Source organism: Sus scrofa, chromosome X, assembly GCF_000003025.6.
Source record: "Sus scrofa isolate TJ Tabasco breed Duroc chromosome X, Sscrofa11.1, whole genome shotgun sequence".
NCBI lineage: Eukaryota > Metazoa > Chordata > Mammalia > Artiodactyla > Suidae > Sus > Sus scrofa.
In genome coordinates, this window is record NC_010461.5 from 89,078,501 (window position 1) to 89,099,072 (window position 20,572).

Here is a 20,572-nt window from a genome sequence, read left to right on the forward strand (position 1 = left end):
GTAATACGTGGGCAGGAAATTGGGGCAGATCATTAACTATTAAATGTGATGATGGCCAGGAATCTGTGGCATGATTGTCTCAAAATGGATTTGTCAGAAGAAAATGACTAAGGTAGAACATTTTTTTTCTTTCTTTCTGATTGGGATTGATGAGTAACGATAAAAGTATCTTAGAAGATTGAATTGATATGGGATAGTTGATATTGAAGTAATTGGAAAGTGAAGACTAATGAATTTTTGGCAATCTGGCATGTTTCAAAATGGCTTTTACAGAAATCTTTTCAATAAACCTGTGTTTGTTGGTATGGTTATGCTTGGTTTTTTTTTTTTTTTCCTCCATGCTCTTTATTTTTAACTCCTTCTAGGGAGAACGTGGATTTCCAGGCAGTCCCGGTTTTCCCGGTTTACAGGGACCTCCAGTAAGTTATACAATTTGGGATTATAATGAATACAGGACTTAGCAGAAACAGCAGAAGTGTAGAAAGTGAGCTCAATGCAATTCGTGTGAAACAAATTAGTACAGTTTGTGAAGTAGTAAGCTAAAAGAAGATTAAAAAAAAAAACAAAAACAAGCTGGTAGTACATGTAGCCCTCTACAGGGCAAAAACAAAGATTCTGTGGTATTTAATATAAATGTCATCTCTAAGTATCCTAAGGTACCTTGTACTCAGAATGCCCCTACAGTATTCTATTCAATTTTTGTTCTTTTGCTTGCTCCCCTCTCATGTATATAAAATAATCCCTTTTCTCTTTAATAATAGGGACCTCCTGGGATCCCAGGTATGAAGGTAAGCATCTCAAGTTGGGAAGGTAAACATTTTGAATAAAGTATTTGGAAAGCCTACATCTTCAATCAGATAATGTCTCTGACCTCTCTCTTCAAGTGGATCCTGGATGCTTCTAGAAGTTGTGCAGGTGCACATTTACAAGCTTTCCTGAAGTAGTTTCCTTTGTTTTCATGGATCTAAGTACCTTTGAATGGGCTGATAGACTTGCAAATGTGACTATCAGATTTGCATTTCTTTTCTGATACCTTCAGTTCTCATTACGTTTTGATACAGTCGACCACCTTCTAGAAATATTCTTTCCCTCTGTCTTCTGTGACACTCCCTTTTCCTGATTTTTCTTCTGAATCTCTGGTCATTCTCCAGTCTTCTATGCAAGCTCATGTTATTCTGCCTAGCAGCGATCAGGACACAGTCCTGACCCCTGGCAATATTATTCATGTTGATCATGTCGGTTGTGGTCTAGTTATGGTACACCTGCATTTCTGTCTCTAAAACAGACTCTTCTTCTGAGATTGTACTAACCTGCCTCCCTGGCATCTCCACTCGGATATTTCCCAGATAGTCAAATGAACATGCTCAGCGTTAACCGAGACCTCTAAATACACCTATTCCTCCCCCTGTTTTCCCTATCTCGAACATTTGTATCACTGTATGTTATGTGTACTTTCACATGTGCCAAAATCTGAGAGTTAGTATTTATGTCTTCTGTGCCTTCATGCATATCCTTGTTCCATTCCATCTCTAAATGCTATTGAGCACCCTTTTGGGGTCCTCTGTATATGCTGCCTACACTGCCTAAAGCTTTTGCCCCATCTTGACCTGGCTGGTTCCTTACTATCCTTTAGGTCTCAGCTTGATTGTTACCTTCATAAATTGCCCTTCTTTGACTACCCAAATGCATTTCCTCCACTATTTCTTTTCTCCATTGAAGCATATTTGACATAAAACATTGTGCAAATTTAATGCGTACAACATATTTGATACATTTGTATATTGTAATATTATCACCTGTGTAACAATGGTTAGCTCCTGTATTTCATCACGTAATTATTTCTTTTTAGTCCTCCCCTATTTCTTTATCATGTCCCATGTAGTTTTCCTTTATAGATCTAAACAGAACATTTTTGTCATCTTACTTGTTTACATGTTATAGCCTGCATTCCTCCGGTATATTGTTAGCACCATGAGAACAGAAGTCTTGTTTAGTCTTCTTCACTACAAAGCAACCAAAGCCAAATACAATTCTTCGTGAATATTAACATTTAATACATGTTTTTAATGAATAAGTAACTAAAGACATGACAGGTTTTTAATCGACTGTACTTCAGTGTATTCTGGCCACTTCCTCATTTTCCTTTAAAAGATAAATTTATTAAAAAAAAAAAAGGGAGTTCCCATCGTGGCTCAGTGGTTAACGAATCCGACCAGGAACGATGAGGTTGCGGGTTCGATCCCTGGCCTCACTCAGTAGGTTAAGGATCTGGCATTGCCATGAGCTGTGGTGTAGGTCACAGATGCAGCTCGAATCTGGCATTGCTGTGGCTGTGGTGTAGGCCAACAGCTCTAGCTCTAATTTGACCCCTAGCCTGGGAACCTCCATATGCTTTTTTTGTCTTTTCTAGGGAGCAGCCCTAGAAAAGACAAAAAAAATAAATAAATAGAAGATAAATTTATTTGTGTTAATCCCTGAGATCATCTAATCTTCCAGTTCACTTAGATGACAGATTGAGTTCTCAGGTCGTTTTTTTTTTTGTGTTCTTGGCAGTTGTTATGTATCATAACTATTACTTACAATTTCCATCGATGGCTTCTTTCAGGGAGAACCCGGTAGTATAATTATGTCATCGCTACCAGGACCAAAGGGTGATCCAGGATATCCAGGCCCTCCTGGAATACAAGTAAGCACCTGGTGATTTTCTTCTTTGCTCTATCGATTAAATCAGATCTCAACATCACTTTTTTATCTTCAGCCTCTAGTACTCTCTATTTGAGTCATGGAAATTATCATCTGAAGTTTGACAGACATTGCAGTTACCTTGTACCTGAAAATAAAAGCAGCCTGGACCAGGGAGAATTTTAAGAAGTGCTGCTTTGTTCTCTTACCTCTCAATCCAGTTTCCAAAGAAATTTTTGTTTTGGGGTTTTGCAGCTGAAGTAGGCTTCTATATTTTTTATTCTTGTGCTCTTGGGATCAATAGGCTGGTAGCAGTAATTCTCATAATTGTAAATTGTCTGACTAAAAATAAAAATTGTGGGTTTCCCATTTAAGAGATTAGAAGACATCATTTGTAACTATCAGTTATACATAACATATGAACATATTTTGAAGGCTAAAAGAATAAAATTTATGCATAGTGAACATCAGGTATAATATTAAGGAAAAAGTCATGTCAGCCTACACAGCACATACATAGAGACGATAATAACTTTGGAGTATTTATAGATAAGGGAATTAATATCTTGATGCTTATTTCCTGAGGATTGTTCCCTTTGCCAAAAATAAAGATCATTATCTCTAGTATTTGATCACTAAGATACACTGTCAGGGACTTTTTTCATTAGTCACCTTCTCATTCCATAGTTGATATCACCCATCCATATGTTCTTAAATATTCCTAATCTTGTCTTCTATCTCTTATAAATTTTTATTATATTATACTTGAAAATACAATGAACACATGCAAAAGATATGTAGGTTATGAAGCATAACTACCAGATGAACACTTATGAAGCCAACACAACATTTAAGAACTAGAACATTACAAATAATTTGAATCCACCTGTCGTTTCCTTGGCAGTCACATCCTTCTGCATTCTCCTCAGGTATAATTACCATCCTGAGTTTTCAGTTGCTTCTTAAAAATAGTTGTATTACCTGTGCATATATTTTTAAACAAGCATATTTAGTTTTTAAAATAATACACAATTTATGTGTCGTTTTCGTCAACTTTTTCTGTTCGATATGTTAAGCTTCATCTGTGCTGTATGTGGCTGTAGTTCATTCAGTTTCACTTTCATGTAACATTGCATTTTTTGAATATGCTACAGTTTGTTTCTCTGGTCCTTTTTTGTTGGATATTTGGGTTATTTGGAGATTTTTTTTTTATTACTCAAATGAATTTATCACATCTGTAGTTATATAATGATCATAACAATCCAATTTCACAGGATTTCCAACCCATAACCCAGAATAATCCAGGATTTATACCCAGATGTTACGTTACTAGATTTCAGGGTCGTCAAACTCTTAACTTCTTAAGATGCCAAATTGTGTTCCACCACCGTTACATCAATTCCCTTACCTTTGTCCCAGTTATTCTTACTTCCCTCTTTGTCTTTAATCTTTTTTATTTATTTATTCTTTTTGGCTGCCCTTGGGGCATGTGGAAGTTCCTGGGCCAGGGATCCAACTTGCTCCAAAGCAGGGACCTGAGCCACTGCAATGACACTGCCTGATCTTTAGTCTGCTGCCCCACAAAGGAAGCTATTTTTATTTTAAAATTAGAGAATCCTCCTTGAAACCAGTCGCCTCTGTCTTCTCATTTCCAGCATAAAAGCCCCACTAAATAACCGTCTTTATTGCTTTATATCCTAAAACTTCCTTACGATGTGTTTGTCCCACATTTCTGTCCCAGAAGTTTTCTAAAAGCTGCATACATTCTATTTAGATGATTTTCTTTAGAGTTAGTTAATCCTTTTATTCTTCTGCGTTTTCCAATTCTGCTTATCATACTGCAAAATTATCAAACTGTATAACAGAAGTCTTACAACTAAAGTTTAAATGTCATCCATTTAGTTCTTTGTACGATGCAGTGAGGGTTTTTTCCTCATCATTTTCTTTTCTTCTTCTTCTTTTTTTTTTTTTTTTCCGGTCTTTTTGCCATTTCTTGGGCCGCTCCCGCGGCATATGGAGGTTCCCAGGCTAAGGGTCTCATCAGAGCTGTAGCCGCCAGCCTACGCCAGAGCCACAGCAACGCGGGATCCGAGCCGCATCTGCGACCTACACCACAGCTCACGGCAACGCCGGATCCTTAACCCACTGAGCAAGGCCAGGGATTGAACCCGCAACTTCATGGTTCCTAATCGGATTTGTTGACCACTGCGCCACAACGGGAACTCCCTCATCATTTTCTTTACTTTCTTTATAACAGGGCCCAGCTGGTCCCACTGGTATCCCAGGGCCAATTGGTCCCCCAGGACCACCAGGTTTGATGGTAAGCTTCTGCAATTTCATTTCTCCTCCTTTTCTTTTGATTTCTTTCACAAATACTAGTATTATTTATATTACTTGAAAGCATAATGCATTTACAGTGCCCGTGATCTATAGTTTTCTTATTTGTGGGAGATTTTACAGTGTTATGTTGAATCTGTGGGGATTGTGGCACCTTTTCGTAACTCTGTTGTTACACCACTGGCTTACCCTAGGCGTATTTTTACACCTTGAATTTCCTTAATTCTTGTGGCCACATAACCAATTCACTGTGCACTTCTGAATGTCCCTGTAATTAACCCTGATTCAACAGGTGAAGTGAAGTTTTAGAAATGCCATCAAAGTATAATATGTAAATAAATAGATTCGTTGAGATCAAGAAGTGGTGATACGTGGGCAGACAAAGGCCAATTTAACTTTTCAAACCTTGAAACTTTCTTAAATATACAAAGATCATATAAAATAAAACTGGACTAAAAAAGTAAACATATCCCTTTTAGAACTAGACAGTTGATTGTCTTATAGTACCTAAATTTAACCTATAATTCTGATATGACAAATTTGATGTTTGTTGAGATTAGTTTATCTATTACTTTTTGGCACGAGTGTTACCCCTCTGCCTCTGCCCATCCTTATGCTTCTCCCGCCCACTTGTAGCCTGTCCCAAGGAGTTTCCACAATCACCTAGTTCGTTTAAATTCACTTAAATGTGTATCTCTGTCTAGAAAGCAATGAGAAAAAAACGAAATTACTTTGAAGGTCTTTTTCAGTGCTCTCTTTTTATGAATTCAAATCATCTTTTTAATACACGAATTAATACAATGTTTTCCTGCTCTGTGTCTTTTATTCTTAGGGCCCTCCTGGCCCGCCAGGACTTCCAGGACCAAAGGTAATTTTATTTTTCTGTACGTCTTTTATTTGGTGTAGATTCTTTTTGATATTGTCAATGAGGTTTTAAACTGAAATCTCTCTCTTCAGGGGAACATGGGCTTAAATTTCCAGGGACCCAAGGGTGAAAAGGTGAGTAAAGAAAAAAAAAAGTTGATTATTCAGCTCTCCATTCTTTTCCTTTCATAGTCATTTGAACTTGTCTTTTTTGCTTCTTGCAACCGACTTAGCTCCTCATATTGTTATGTTATTGTCTGTGTAAACTATGAAATGTCATTTTTAAATTTTATCTTGCAAACAGGGTGAGCAAGGTCTTCAGGGCCCCCCTGGGCCACCTGGGCAGATTAGCGAACAGAAAAGACCAATCGATGTAGAGTTTCAGAAAGGAGATCAGGTGAGTATGTAGAAAGGAAATCAACGAACATCTTGCTGTGAAAGTGGCATATGCCACTAAAACGCATTTCAAGCTGGGATATGGGTATATGTGAAAGTATTTTTTAAAAAAACAAGGATTTGAGATAATTTTTTAAATAGCTTTATTGAGATATACTTTACATAGCATACAGTTCACCCATTAAAGTATACATTTTTTAGTATATTCACAAGGTAGTGAAACCATCACTATAATCTAATTTTAGAACATTCTCATGAGCCCCTTCCAGCTAAACTCAATACCTATTAGTTGTCACTCCCCATTTCTCCTCAAACTCTTGAGCCCTAGAAACCACTAATCTAATTTTTCGCTCTGTAGATTTGCCTATTTGGGACATTTTATATAAGTGGAATCATACGATCTATGGTCCTCTCTGTCTAGTTTCTTTTATACATTTTTGTGTATTTTCAAGTTCATCCATATCGTGGCCATGTATCAGTACTCCATTCCTTTTCATAGCTGAATAATATTCCTTTGTGTGTATATTACACATTTTGTTTATTAATTTGTCAGTCGATGGACATTTGGATTGTTTCCATTTTGGGTTATTATGAATAATGTCTTCATGTACAAAATTCAGTCATGGTAAGGTAGATTGTCGTTGCTTTAGATGACTGTATTCTCTACATTTCACTGATATGCAAGGGAAAAGATGTTACTGCCCTATAAAACCTTGTTGTGTTTAGAATTCATTATAGGATATGTTGCTTCTACTTGAATAGATGAGGGGATCAAATATGCCTTTTATAGAAGAGTGGCTCACCCATCAACAGAGTGTGTGCAAAGTTGTTTCACTTAACTGCTAATAAAAAAGTTAAGCATAAAGGACAAATTCTTTTGAAACTCTACCATCAATATGGATTAAGCTATTTAATTCTCTGCCAAAATGTATGTGTGTTATATAGCCCCCCCAGTTTCCTAGTTTTAAGTTCTCCTGATTTTTATAAAATATAAGAATACATATCATTATTACATTAATTATTTTCTTGTTATTTATCTCAAGTCTTGGCTCATACGTAACACTAAAAATTAACTGAAATGAGCAAAGATGGCTCTAGAATCTTTTGTCTAGTAGATTTCAACATCCTGTTATCTTTGGTTATATTAAATGAATCTATAGTTCAGCTTGTTAAAAGTGTTCCTGGCATTTCGGTCTCAGCTGTGGCCTGGGTTCAGTCTCTGGCCCTGGAACTGTGCTGTGGATGTGGTCAAAAAAAAAAAAAAAAAAAAAAAAAGAAAAAGAAAAAGAAAAAAGAAAAGAAAAAAAGAGAAAAAGAAAAGACTTTTCCAGAGTTTCTTTGCCTGCCTGCTTGTATCCCTCACAAGCATCCTATCTTAATAAATCTATTTCTTGCCTATCAAAAAGAAAGTGTTCCTGGAGCTCCCGCTCTTGCGCAGTGGGTTAATGTTCTGACTCCAGCAGCTTGGGTCGCTGCAGAGGTGCAGGTTTGATCCCTGGCTTGGCGTGGTGGGTTAAAAGGATCTGGCGTTGTTGCAACTGTGGTTCAGATTCAATCCCTAGTCCGGGAACTTCCATAAACCGTGGGTGTGGCCATAAAATTAAAAACAAAAAAAGTGTTCCTATGTAGCTCTAGTACTAACAATATTAATACTGCTTTCCTTTCCTCTGCTACTGCATAGGGCCTTCCTGGTGACCGGGGGCCTCCTGGACCTCCAGGGATACGTGGTCCTCCGGTAAGTAACCTCAATTTTTTTTTCATTATCATTTACTGTAAATTGATATTGATGCGTAGTACTCCATGAACCATTGTAAATTTACTTTTGTGTATACAGGGTCCTCCAGGTGGTGTGAAAGGTGAGAAGGGTGAGCAAGGAGAGCCTGGCAAAAGAGTAAGTGTTATGGCTACCAGTACTCTTTGCAAAACAAAGTTTACATGTGTGTGCACGTGGGTGCCTGCATATAATTTTGTTCTTTCATCTTAATTCCTGCTTTCATTGCCTCAAAATGTCATGACTGACATATTCATTTATTTCTTATAACATTGAAATCCAAAAAGTCTACTTCATAGAGTCTAAGGCAGGAAAAAAAGCTTATTATATTTTTTAACCTTATACTTCTAAATAACAAATTTCTATTCGTATATTTCTTTGACTCTTATAGGGTAAACCAGGCAAAGATGGAGAGAGTGGCCAACCAGGAATTCCAGTGAGTATTTAAAGTCCATCCACTACTGCAAAAAAAAAAAAACAAAAACAAAAACAAATGACATTTGTACATGTTGATAAAGAAGCAGGATGGCAAAAAGGCTTAGGTTTGGAAATAGTTGAATGGAAATTATTCTTTATTTGTCTTTTGAATATGAATTTGCAATTCCTCTGTTTTGTAAGACAGATTTTAAGTCGTATTTATTGAGATAATTTATGTACAGTAAAATAAACCATTTTGACTGTACAGTTCTGTGTGTTTGGACAAACACATATAGTTATATAACCATCTCCATCAGCAAACATTTTTCCAATCACCCTCAGAAATTTGATTGTGATGTTTTCTAGTTATTCTGTACCCTTCACCCTGACCCAAAGCCTCTGGAAACAACTGATCTCTTCTCCATCCCTATAATATTGCCTATTCTAGAGTATCATATAGAGTCATATTATATTTAGCTTTTTGAATCAGAATTCTCTCTCATAGTATAATACATTGTGCTGTATATTAGTAGTAGTTTATCCACTTTTGATTGCTGACCAGTATTTGCTTGTGTAGATGTACCAAGGTTTGTTTATGAATTTACCCATTGAAGGATATTTTATTGTTTCTGGTTTGAACCATCATGCATAAGCCACTAAAAACATTCAGACACCATTTTTTTGTGTGAACACACATTTTTTAGTACAATTTTTGACACATGATTCTAATTAGCACCCCCCCAAAGAGGAAAATGAAAATTACATTAGTGAAATGAAAATGAAAATTACAATAATGTCCAAGAACATTATTTCGAGCAGCCACAGTATCAAGAGTATCCACTATAGATGTTAAAAGAAGTTTTCAAGGACAGATAGAAAATTTGATGAATTTGGAGACTCTTCTGGAGCATTCTTAACGAGACTGGAAGTTGGAATTAATTAAATCAGATAAATTGGTTTCCAGATGCTTTTGCTAAAGAGGAAGTCCTCAGCTTACAAGCTCTAGATTCACCAATGGCTTAAACATGTAAAATGGTCTATGAGGGGTTAGATTCAGGGATTCAGTCACTGGCTGCTTATGGAACAACGATTTAGGCAACCATGATGTTCAGCGATTACCTCTGATTGTTTTTGACAGATATTCCTAGGGAAAAGGCTTTCCTCTGCACTGGGAGAACTAAAATTAGGTCAAATAAAGATCGTCTTGAAAGTGGGATCTTTTGGGAAACCACTAGCTAGGTCAAAAATGACAGTTCTCTGGGAATGAAGTTTGTTCAAACAAACGTCACCCTGGTTCTTTCCCTTCCAGCTGCAATGCTGCTGCTTTTTACCTTGGTCGTGAGCTCTTGGTTTTCCAGGCTGCTGCAGAGCTGAGGAAGGAAGGATAATGGGAATAGAGCTGCCACAAACCTCTATGTTCTTACCAAGATACAATCTTTTTTTTTTTCACACCAAGGAACACTTTCCAAATTGCTGCAAGTCTTTCCTTCATGTCTAGAATTCTAAAAAGGATGACTCTGACCATTTCTCCCAGTATCCTTGTTGCTTTAGTGGAGGAGAGGATTTTGGGGGGTCCTTACTCCACCATTTTTACTGATGTCGCTCTGTGTTTTAAAGGGTTTGCCTGGTGATCGAGGTTACCCCGGTGCACCAGGAAGGGATGGAGAAAAGGTAAGCATTTTAATATTTTGACGTGACTGTTTTTTTGTTTTGTTTGTCTTTTTGCCATTTCTTGGGCCGCTCCCTCAGCATATGGGGGTTCCCAGGCTAGGGGTCGAATCGGAGCTGTAGCCGCTGGCCCACGCCAGAGCCACAGCAACATGGGATCTGAGCTGCGTCTGCAACCTACACCACAGCTCACAGCAACGCTGGATCCTTAACCCACTGAGCAAGGCCAGGGATCGAACCCTCAACCTCATGGTTCCTAGTTGGATTCGTTAACCACTGCACCACAACGGGAACTCCTGACTTGACTGTTTTTAGTCTAGTTACCATAGTCCCTTTCTTGCCCAATTTTGAGGTGTAAGTGGAAAATTCTGAGTGACTAGCTTTTGTATTCAAAACATACCTTTTAAATCTTATCTTTTAGCATGACTCCCTTTTGTTTTATACTAGTTCCTCTAAGTTTTCATTCATTATCCTAAATCACAGTCCTTGTGGTGGAAATACACAGAGCATTGTTTAACTTTAGCATTACCAGTGGGAAAAGCTGGTGCCTTTGCTTTCGAGCTTGTATCTGCAAAACTTTTGTTCTCCAGAAAGAGGATTCAGCACTATTTTAGTGAGGTCCTCATACTAAAAAGGCTTATAGCTGTGAATTTAGAATGTCTCCACTAAACATTTCCATTCTCTATGCAATTACTGTCTGGAAGCCTGTGGCTGACTCTTTGTTGTTTTGTTTTGTTTTTTTTCTCATTTGGCCATGCAGCCTGACTGAAGTCATTTATTTAGTTCCCTCTTTTAAAAGTGACTTTGAAAGAATATATGAAGCACACAGTTCCCCGGTTTGTAGCAGCTCACAAAATATTCAGTTTTCCAATCTCTCTGGTCTTTAATTGCTTTCTATGAGAACCCAAACTAAAAAGCTTGGTTTTGTAGGCAAGGAGGAAAGGCGTCTCAAACTCGAATGTACCTAGAGGGCACATGTTTTAAATACGTTTTGTCTCTAAACTAGATCCAAGTTCTAGCTTGGCTCGAGAGGCATAGCTAGAATAAAGGAAGATAATAAACACTCAGAGAATAGAATTTTGTTTTGCTAGTTGTAAGTAAAGTTATAGGACAGATTATTTCCTTAAACTAAAAGGAGCTTACAGATAGATGAAAGAGTTTAATGACCAAGTCTAGAATGAGACGAGAGGTGTGAGAGAGACAGCTGTTGTAACTACTGGTTAAGGGTAACAGCTTTTTCTGAATTGTCTTTCATTAGAATCTTAAGAGCAAAATCACAAAAGGAATTATGATTTATTAGCTTTTCCTGATGATAGTTAAGTCTGTCAGCTCTTAAATATCTGTCACTAATGGAAATGACACTAAATTTAGGTCTTTGACAGCTTTTTTGAAAAGGAACATGGCTAAGTATAAAAACAGCAACAAAATAATAATAATAATAATGGTTTTAGCTGATTCTGGCGATACCAGTTTTTAAATTTGGCATCTTCTTTATAGAGGATAGTTTGCTGGAAGATAGGAATTTTAAAATCTAAGAATGTTACAGCTAGAAATACCATAGACGTCTGATCTATATATAAGGCAGAGAAGTTAAATTGATTTGGTGAACATCATATAGCTTGTACATCTGAGTCATCAGTTCCTAGGCTTAGCTAGAGTACAGTTTCACTACCTCATTTTGTATGTCTCCTTGAGATATTTTATTATGGATTTTGGGGTCTTTATGAAGCTTAATTACCTGTTATATTTTTGAGGAAATTGATTTCTACTAATCTACTTTACAATTGTCTTGAACAGGGCCAAAAAGGTGACACTGGCCCAACTGGGCCTCCTGGACTTGTAAGTTTTTGTATATTTTAATTTATTACATTTATTAATACATCTGAATTTTTGTGCCTTAATTATGTACTCTGTACCTTTTCCTCATAGAACACAAAATTCTAAGTCATTATCAACTTCTACTGGCCTAAAAGCCTTTACATTTAAAAACTTCAGTGCTGTTGAACTCAGAGTCTTTGTATTGTTCTGCCTGTATGTTACTTTTCCAAAATAAAGGTCCAAAATTATGGCATCGCGTTTTTTACATCATGATTGCCAAATCATTTCTCAAGTAACCAGCAGGTGGTGCAAGTGTTGCTTACAAAGATTCAAAAAAAAAGGAAACTGTTGGGGAACTCGGGATTGGTCCCTTCCCCTGGAGAGCTCAGGGGAAAGATGGATTTGGTCTTAATAGGTTTTCTCAATTTGTAATTGTCTGATTCACACCTCTTTCTTCCCTGAGTGTGTGCTTCCTAGGAGCTCTTAATAACAAATGTAGGGACCTGCTCTGTAAAAGAATACTTGAGGGGTTTACAAATTTTTCTGTCCTGTTTGCATTCCCCATGAAATTTTAGTCAAATACATTTTCATTGTTATTAAAAATAAAATGTCACCGTTGCAATTGACATAGTGGGTTTCTTTTCATTGAAATCTGTTAAGACATTTGGCTTTAGACTGCACTGAAGCTGCAAAGGGGCAAGTGCCATAAAACCGTATGTTCAGATGTTTGAATAACATGAATTTAATGATTTTTGTCCATAGCGAGCTCATATATTGATACTTGCTTTTTTTAGAAGAAAGCAGTGTGGGTTGACAAAGACTGGGGGGAAAGCATTATACATGTTTGGAATGCATAGTCAAAGGCAAAGACAAGAATGTGCTACATGCGTGAAGTGGTTATAATCAGACCTTACCGTCCTAAAAAGTCATTGCTAGAAATAACAGGACATGAAACAGGCGAGAGAGGTATTGGGAGTGAGAAAGGACTTGGCCGAGTTCAGGGTTAAAAGTGACATCAGATAAAGTAAGAAGTAGTGAACAGTCCTTAAACAGGATAACTAAAAAAATTGGTTTTTGAGGAACTGTGTGTGCTGGTAGAAGATTTGGATTCAAGGGGACGAGCCGAGAGTCACTTCTGTTAGTCCAGGTGTGACATAAGGATAGTGGCTATTGCCACAGAATAGAAGGGGACAAATTGGAGAGACTTTTTTTTTTTTTTTTTTTTTTGGCCATGCCTACCGCATGTGGAAGTTCTCTGGGCCAGGGATTGAAATCAGGCCACAGCAGTGAGATCCTTAACCCAATGAACCACAAGGGGACGCCTGGAGAGTTATGCCTCATTTTTAGTTAAGAATTATCAGCTTTAGGAGATTAGAATGAATTGAATGTGAAATATATAAGATAAGGGACATCAAACAAGTCTAGCTCTGTAAGCCTGGGGCTCAAGGAGGCTGGTGATATTAGTACTGGCATTACGCATTTTCTAATCTGTTGAAGAATGGAAGTGATATAGGATGTGACTCATAATCTACGTTAGAAGTCTTGATAATTTTGCATCCGAACTCTTTGTGAAAAATGATGGCATTGTAGTCATATGTAGCTGCTAGGTTATTTTCAGAACAAGTCTCTTCCTGTTTGAATTCTTTCATTTTTTTTCTCTTTCATAATAAAGGTAATTCCTAGGCCTGGTGTAACTATAGGAGAAAAAGGAAATATTGGGTTACCTGGCTTGCCTGGAGAAAAAGGAGAGCGAGGATTTCCTGGAATACAGGGTCCCCCTGGCCTTCCTGGACCTCCAGGTAAAAGAGACTGTACTTAATGCCCTTGTATTTAGAGTGTCTTTACTAATCCATGAGTAGTATTATCATACTAGTTCCAGGGTGAGCATGTCAGTAGGAGACATGAGTATTTTTTAATTGACAGAAACTTCTTAACTCTTTACTGGAGCCATGCTCACCTGTCCTTTGTTTAAGAAAAGTATGAATTACTTGAATAGTGACCTTTTGTCCTAAAAAAAAAAAAAACCCATCATTTCTACCTTTTGTTTTTGATAAATTCCACCAAACATTACTGTGGCCCCCAAATTAATCATTGTATTTTTCATGCTGCTATGGAAGGGAACATTGTGCTAACAATGCCTAGTTATGTAAGAGTGCGTGCATTTTTAAATAGAAAACAGCCCTGTCCACATAGAATTGTAGAAATATCTACCTAGAAATCCCCATGATGATTTTGCTGTGCAGTAAATTCTTGGAGCTTGATACTGAGTTTTCTACCCTTCCCTTCTTGAAGATACACAGTATAGTAAAGCATTTGTCATTTGGCCACAAATGGAGCACTTTCCTTGTTTAGCATGTTTATTTCGATGTTCTCTGAAGGAGGTAATAGTACGGATTTATGTAAAATTTGAAAAAAGATCTCATACAGTATCTGTCACAAGTATGTGTTTAATAACTTATTGTTACTTTCCCTTCAAAAATGTTTGGCTCTTGAATTGTGAACATCATGAGATGAGTGACATCCAGTGAGTGTTCCTCCCAAGGAGAGAGAGAATAAATTGTGGATCTCATTTTGCTCTAAATACGCACTTTGGATTTCTCATTTCAAGATAGTAGACTAAACACATACTGTGTCTGGGAAATTGAGATAAGGAATTCTCCAAGGATATAGCAAAAAAGTTAAAGGGTTGGATAGCATGAAATAAAATTGAAGACCTAGAAAGGATAAACCTAGACGTCCCCAAATCCAACATGAAGAAGTTTAAGGAGGAGAGAATAGGACAGAAATTAATAAGAATTTATGTCTATTAAAAAAAGACATGATTCCCTATGAAAAGACTTATGAATTGCTAAGCAAAAGGAAAATAATACTAATACAAAAATAGATAACTAGACGCATTGTAGGGGCATTTTCGTATTTAAGGATAAAAAGAAATTCTTAAAAACTATCCGAGAGCAAAGGCAGATCACCTACAAAGCAGTGAGAGTCAGAGGAAGATAATGGAGCACATTTTCAAAGTAATAGGAAAAATAACTATGAATTTGAGATTTTATATTACATCAAACTATCATCCTAGCGTGAAGATGGGATACTTAAAAAGTTTACTGCCTTCAGATCTTCTCTGAGATAGTTACCAGAGATTTTATTCTAAGAAGAAGGAAGTGAATTCAGGATGAAGTTGTTGAGGGGTGGGTAAGATACAAGAAGCAATGGTTAGGAAAGATATTAATAAACTGTTTTACGTCTAAATAAGTATTGATCATTGAAAAAACAAGTATTTTAATTAACAAAATGGAACTATAATTTTACACATTGCAAACATAGGATGTGGAGGTACATCAAGAATAGAGGAAGTGAATGAGAAGGTTTTTTTTGTCTTGCTAGAGGGGAAGAATATAAATATTAACTCTGTAAGTTATTAGAAAAATGTAGGTGTAAATACATAGGTTAAATTTGTAATAGTAACCACTAGAAAGTAATAGAAATAAAATACGTAACTTATACACTCATTGAGGAAAGATGACCAAAAGTCTTGACCTATGTGATACAAATTAGGGTTGGGACAAAACAGATACAGAGACTTGTGGTTGCCAAGGTGGAGGTGAGAGGGAGTGGGATGGAGGAGGAGTTTGGAGTTGGTCGATACAAACTATTACATTTAGAATGGATAAGCAATGAGGTCCTACTGTACAGCACAGGGACCTAGATCCAATGACCTGTGATAGACCAGGATGGAAAATAATATTAATATATATATATATATTTGTATGACTAGGTCACTTTATTGTATAACAGAAATGGACACAACATTGTAAATCAACTATACCTTAAATTTTTTCTTCTCTCTCTCTCTCTCTTTTTTTTTTTTTTGGTCTTTTAGGGCCACACCAGTGGCATATGGAGGTTCCCAGGCTAAGAGTCGAATAGGAGCTGTTCACTGCTGGCCTGCGCCAGAGCTGCGGCAATACAGGATCTGAGCCACGTCTGCGACCTATACCACCGCTCACGGCAATGCCAGATCCTTAACTCACTGAGCAAGGCCAGGGAGCGAACCTGTGTCCTCAAGGATGCTAGTTGGGTTCGTTAACCACTGAGCCACGATGGGAACTCCAACTACACCTTAATTTAAAAAAAGAAAAAATAAATGACAAGAAGTTAAAAATGAATCAGTAGCTCCAATAAGTGTGAAAAGGACTAAAGACTGATTAAAATACAAAGGCAAAAATAAAATTGGAAGAAAAATATTTATATTCTGTGTGCATTAGACATATCTAAAGTAAAAGGACATAGAAAATTTGAAAATAAAGTAACGGAAAGATATTAAACAAATGCAAACAAAAGGAAAGCTGGTTTAGCAATTCCAATATAGTATGAAATAGAATTCAGTGCAAAAAGTGCATTAAAAGACATATTCATATGGATAGACAAGTTATACCACAATGATATAAAAGTCCTGAAACTTATGCATCTAAAAATATCACTTTAAATATTGAAAGTGAAAACTGACAAATTATAAGAGATGATTTGGCAAATCCCCAACATATCAAGTAGATGAAAACAAATAAGAATATAAGTGATTTGAGCAACACAATTGAGCTGTATTTACGTGGGAGCGAGAAAACCTTTTTGTGCCACAGAGGGTGTACATTCTTTTCTATTTATTTTTTTTATTTTTATTTTTTTGTCTTTTTGTCTTTTCTAGGGCTGCACCTGGAGGTTCCCAGGCTAGGGGTCTATTGGAGCTGTAGCTGCTGGCCCACACCAGAGCCACAGCAATGCGGGATCCAAACCCTCATCTGTGACCTACACCACAGCTCATGGCAATGCCAGATCTTTAACCCACTGAGCGAGGCCAGGGATTGAACCCACAACCTTATAGTTCCCAGTCAGATTCGTTAACCACTGAGCCACGACGGGAATGCCATGTACATTCTTTTCAAACGCACATGAAACAGTTATGGAGATTGACACTATTAAACGAGAAAAAAATTTTTTTTTTTATTTTCCCACTGTACAGCAAGGGGATCAAGTTATCCTTACATGTATACATTACAATTACATTTTTTCCCCACCCTTTGTTCTGTTGCAACATGAGTATCTAGACAAAGTTCTCAATGCTATTCAGCAGGACTCCTTGTAAATCTATTCTAAGTTGTGTCTGATAAGCCCAAGCTCCCGATCCCTCCCACTCCCTCCCCCTCCCATCAGGCAGCCACAAGTCTTTTCTCCAAGTCCATGATTTTCTTTTCTAAGGAGATGTTCATTTGTGCTGGATATTAGATTCCAGTTATAAGTGATATCATATGGTATTTGTCTTTGTCTTTCTGGCTCATTTCACTCAGTATGAGAGTCTCTAGTTCCATCCATGTTGCTGCAAATGGCATTATGTCATTCTTTTTTATGGCTGAGTAGTATTCCATTGTGTATATATACCACATCTTCTGAATCCAATCATCTGTCAATGGACTATCTGTCCTGGCTATTGTGAATAGTGCTGCAATGAACATGCGGGTGCATGTGTCTCTTTTAAGTAGAGTTTTGTCCAGATAGATGCCCAAGAGTGGGATTGCAGGGTCATATGGAAGTTCTATGTATAGATTTCTAAGGTATCTCCAAACTGTTCTCCATAGTGGCTGTACCAGATTCCATTCCCACCAACAGTGCAGGAGGGTTCCCTTGAGAAAAAATCTTTTAAAATTATATACAGCCCATACTCTGTGACCACAATGAAATTAAGTTAGAAATTAACAATAAAAAGCACCAAATATTTTTATATTAAAATGCATATTTGTAAATAACTCTAGGGGTAAAGAGGATTCAGAAATGAAGAGGATAAGCTACTAAATTCTGAACAACCTCATATCAAAGTTCATTAAATATAGCCAAGTCATAACCTTTAATTTATCACAAATTTAAAGATACTAAAAATAAATGAACTAAGTTTAGAAAATAATAAAAAATAAAATAAGGAGTACCTATCGTGGCACAGCAGAAACGAATCCGACTAGGAACCATGAGGTTGCGGGTTCAATCCCTGGCCTCGCTCAGTGGGTTAAGGATCCGGTGTTGCTGTGAGCTGTGGTGTAGGTCACAGACACGGCTTGGATCCCGAGTTACTGGGGCTGTGGTGTAGGCTGGCGGCTACAGCTGCGATTGGACCCCTAGCCTGGGAACCTCCATATGCCGCAGGTGCAGCCCTCAAAAGACAAAAGACTAAAATATGATAAAATAAGCACAAACAAAATAGAAGGAAAAACTTGCAAAAGGTAAAAATAAAAATAAAATATGATAAAGGCAAGAGAAGGCACAAATAAAATCAGTAAAGAAAAATTATTACCATAAATACAATTAAAAATTTAAATTACAAAACTATAAAAATATATCAACATATTTAAAATTCTAGATGAAATACACATTCCTTGTGAAACAGAAAATATAAATTAATAAAATTTTTCCGAGAAAGTAGGAAACCTAAGGAGATCCGCTACCATCATCTCCATGATTTGAAATGTTGAAGGTCTCCATGAAAAAGCACTGGTTTTGTGGGTGGTTGTATTTATTTGCTTTTATTTATTCATTTATTTATTTATTTATTTCTGTCTTCTTAAGGCTGCACCTGCAGCATATGACAGTTCCCAGGCTAGGGGTTGAATCGGAGCTGCAGCTGCGGGATTCAACCACGTCGTCAACCTATACTTACTCATGGCAACACCAAATCCTTAACCCACTGAACAGGGCCAGGGATCGGGCCCACATCCTCATGGATACTGGTCAGGTTCTTAATCTACTGAGCCACATCAGGAACTCCTTGTGGGTAGTTTTGTAGAGTTTTATGAATGAATTCTACAAAGTTCTTGAGCAGGTAATTCTCATAATTTATAAACTTGTTTCAGAACATTATTTAAAAAGGAAATCAACTAAACAGTATTGATACCAAGCCACTAAGTACATACATTGGCAATAGTTATAGTTCAGTATCATTTATGAATGTAGAAGTAGCAAATAAAATATCACATCAATCCAGAAGTATATTAAATAATATGATACTATAACCAAGTAGATTTCACCCTAAGATTGCAAGGATAGTTCAACATTACTGTAATTGACTACACTGACATATTAAAAAAGAATAGGTCAACAGATGCAGTGAAAACAGTCAATTCACTTTTAAAAGGAAAAAAATGCCTAAACTAAGATTAGAAGGGAATTACCTTAACTTGATGAAGCTCCATTTCATATAGGAGGTACAGGATTGTGCAGGAAATGTCATACTTTGTATCAGAACATCAGGGGCATTCTCATTCAAGTTAAAAATCAGATAAAGATACTCACAATAAGCAATTCTGTCTGTTCTTAGAAGACCCCAGCCAGTACTGCAGCTGGAAGAAAAAAGAGGTGTATGGATGGAATTTAAAAACCCTACGGATTTCAGTTATTCACAAGCCACGTGATAATCTACCCAGAGAACCTAAAAGAATCAAATGACAGATTACCACAATTTAGAACTTTTGCAAGGTAGCCAGCTACGAACTGCAAACTTAAATAATTTACCTTCCTTTAAATCAACAATAAAATAATTAAACATACAAGAGAAGAAAATCCAGTTAACAGTAATGATGGCAATATTCACATTAGCAATCCAATCTACCTATGAATAAACCCAATGAAAGATATGTAAGACCTCTTTGCATAATTTTATAAAATACTATTAAATAATATAAAAATAGTAAATGGTAAGGTATTTAATTATTACTTGGTGTGACAACTCAGTTATTACTTATGTGAGAACTCAATATTACATATAGGCAATTCTACCAAAATTTAATTGATAAATTCAGATTAATCTCATTCAAAATTCAAATGTTTTTTAAAAAAGAAACTGACAAGCTGATTCTGAAATTCACTTAGAAGAGCAAATTTGTTTTTTGTTTTGTTTTGTTTTGTCTTTTTGTCTTTTCTACGGCTGCACCCGCGGCCTATGGAGGTTCCCAGGTTAGGGGTCTAATCAGAGCTACAGCTGCCGGCCTACGCCAGAGCCACAGCAATGAGGGATTGGAGCCACGTCTGTGAGCTACACTACAGCCACAAAAACATCAGACCTGAGCCACATCTGTGACCTACACCACAGCTCACAGCAACGCCAGATCCTTTACCCACTGAGCAATGTCAGGGATCGAACCCACAACCTCATGGTTCCTAGTCTAATGCGTTAACCACTGAGCCACGACGGGAACTCCTAGAAGAGTAAATTTGTAAGTGTAGTGAATATTTTCCTTATCATTGTTAATGGTGCAAGACCAGGTGGTGGAAAAGAAGAATGTCCAGAAACTTTGAGATGCCTCTTTTTCTCCTGCCCATGGCTTTCTAGCATTTCTGACATTAAAATATCGTGGTATCAGATAAGAGTAAGTAGAGAGTTAGTTATTAGGACATTTGCAAAACTAATAAAGCTACTCTATTTTTTTGGCTACACCTGCAGCATGTCAAAGTTCCCAGGCCAAGGATCAAACCTGTGCCACAGTAGTGACTCAAGATGCTGCACTGAGAATGGGATTCTTATCCCACTGTGCCACAAGAGAGTCTCTATAAGCTACTTTCTTACACTGAAACTGATGCTTA

The 20,572-nt window shown here is 37.0% G+C and overlaps 1 protein-coding gene across 3 annotated transcripts in view; it reads left to right on the forward strand.

The window, feature by feature from the left end:
* The window catches only part of COL4A5 (collagen type IV alpha 5 chain), a 224,470-nt gene that overhangs the window by 119,664 nt on the left and 84,234 nt on the right, over positions 1–20,572 (forward strand). For all 3 annotated transcript variants that reach the window (XM_021080779.1, XM_021080778.1, XM_021080780.1), the window contains exons 7-19: positions 366–419; positions 762–788; positions 2,606–2,686; positions 4,940–5,002; positions 5,852–5,887; positions 5,977–6,018; positions 6,188–6,280; positions 7,961–8,014; positions 8,114–8,170; positions 8,442–8,486; positions 10,085–10,138; positions 11,933–11,974; positions 13,626–13,752. In XM_021080779.1, the coding sequence (XP_020936438.1) occupies positions 366–419; positions 762–788; positions 2,606–2,686; positions 4,940–5,002; positions 5,852–5,887; positions 5,977–6,018; positions 6,188–6,280; positions 7,961–8,014; positions 8,114–8,170; positions 8,442–8,486; positions 10,085–10,138; positions 11,933–11,974; positions 13,626–13,752 (775 nt within the window). The remainder of the gene's footprint in view (positions 1–365; positions 420–761; positions 789–2,605; positions 2,687–4,939; positions 5,003–5,851; positions 5,888–5,976; positions 6,019–6,187; positions 6,281–7,960; positions 8,015–8,113; positions 8,171–8,441; positions 8,487–10,084; positions 10,139–11,932; positions 11,975–13,625; positions 13,753–20,572) is intronic.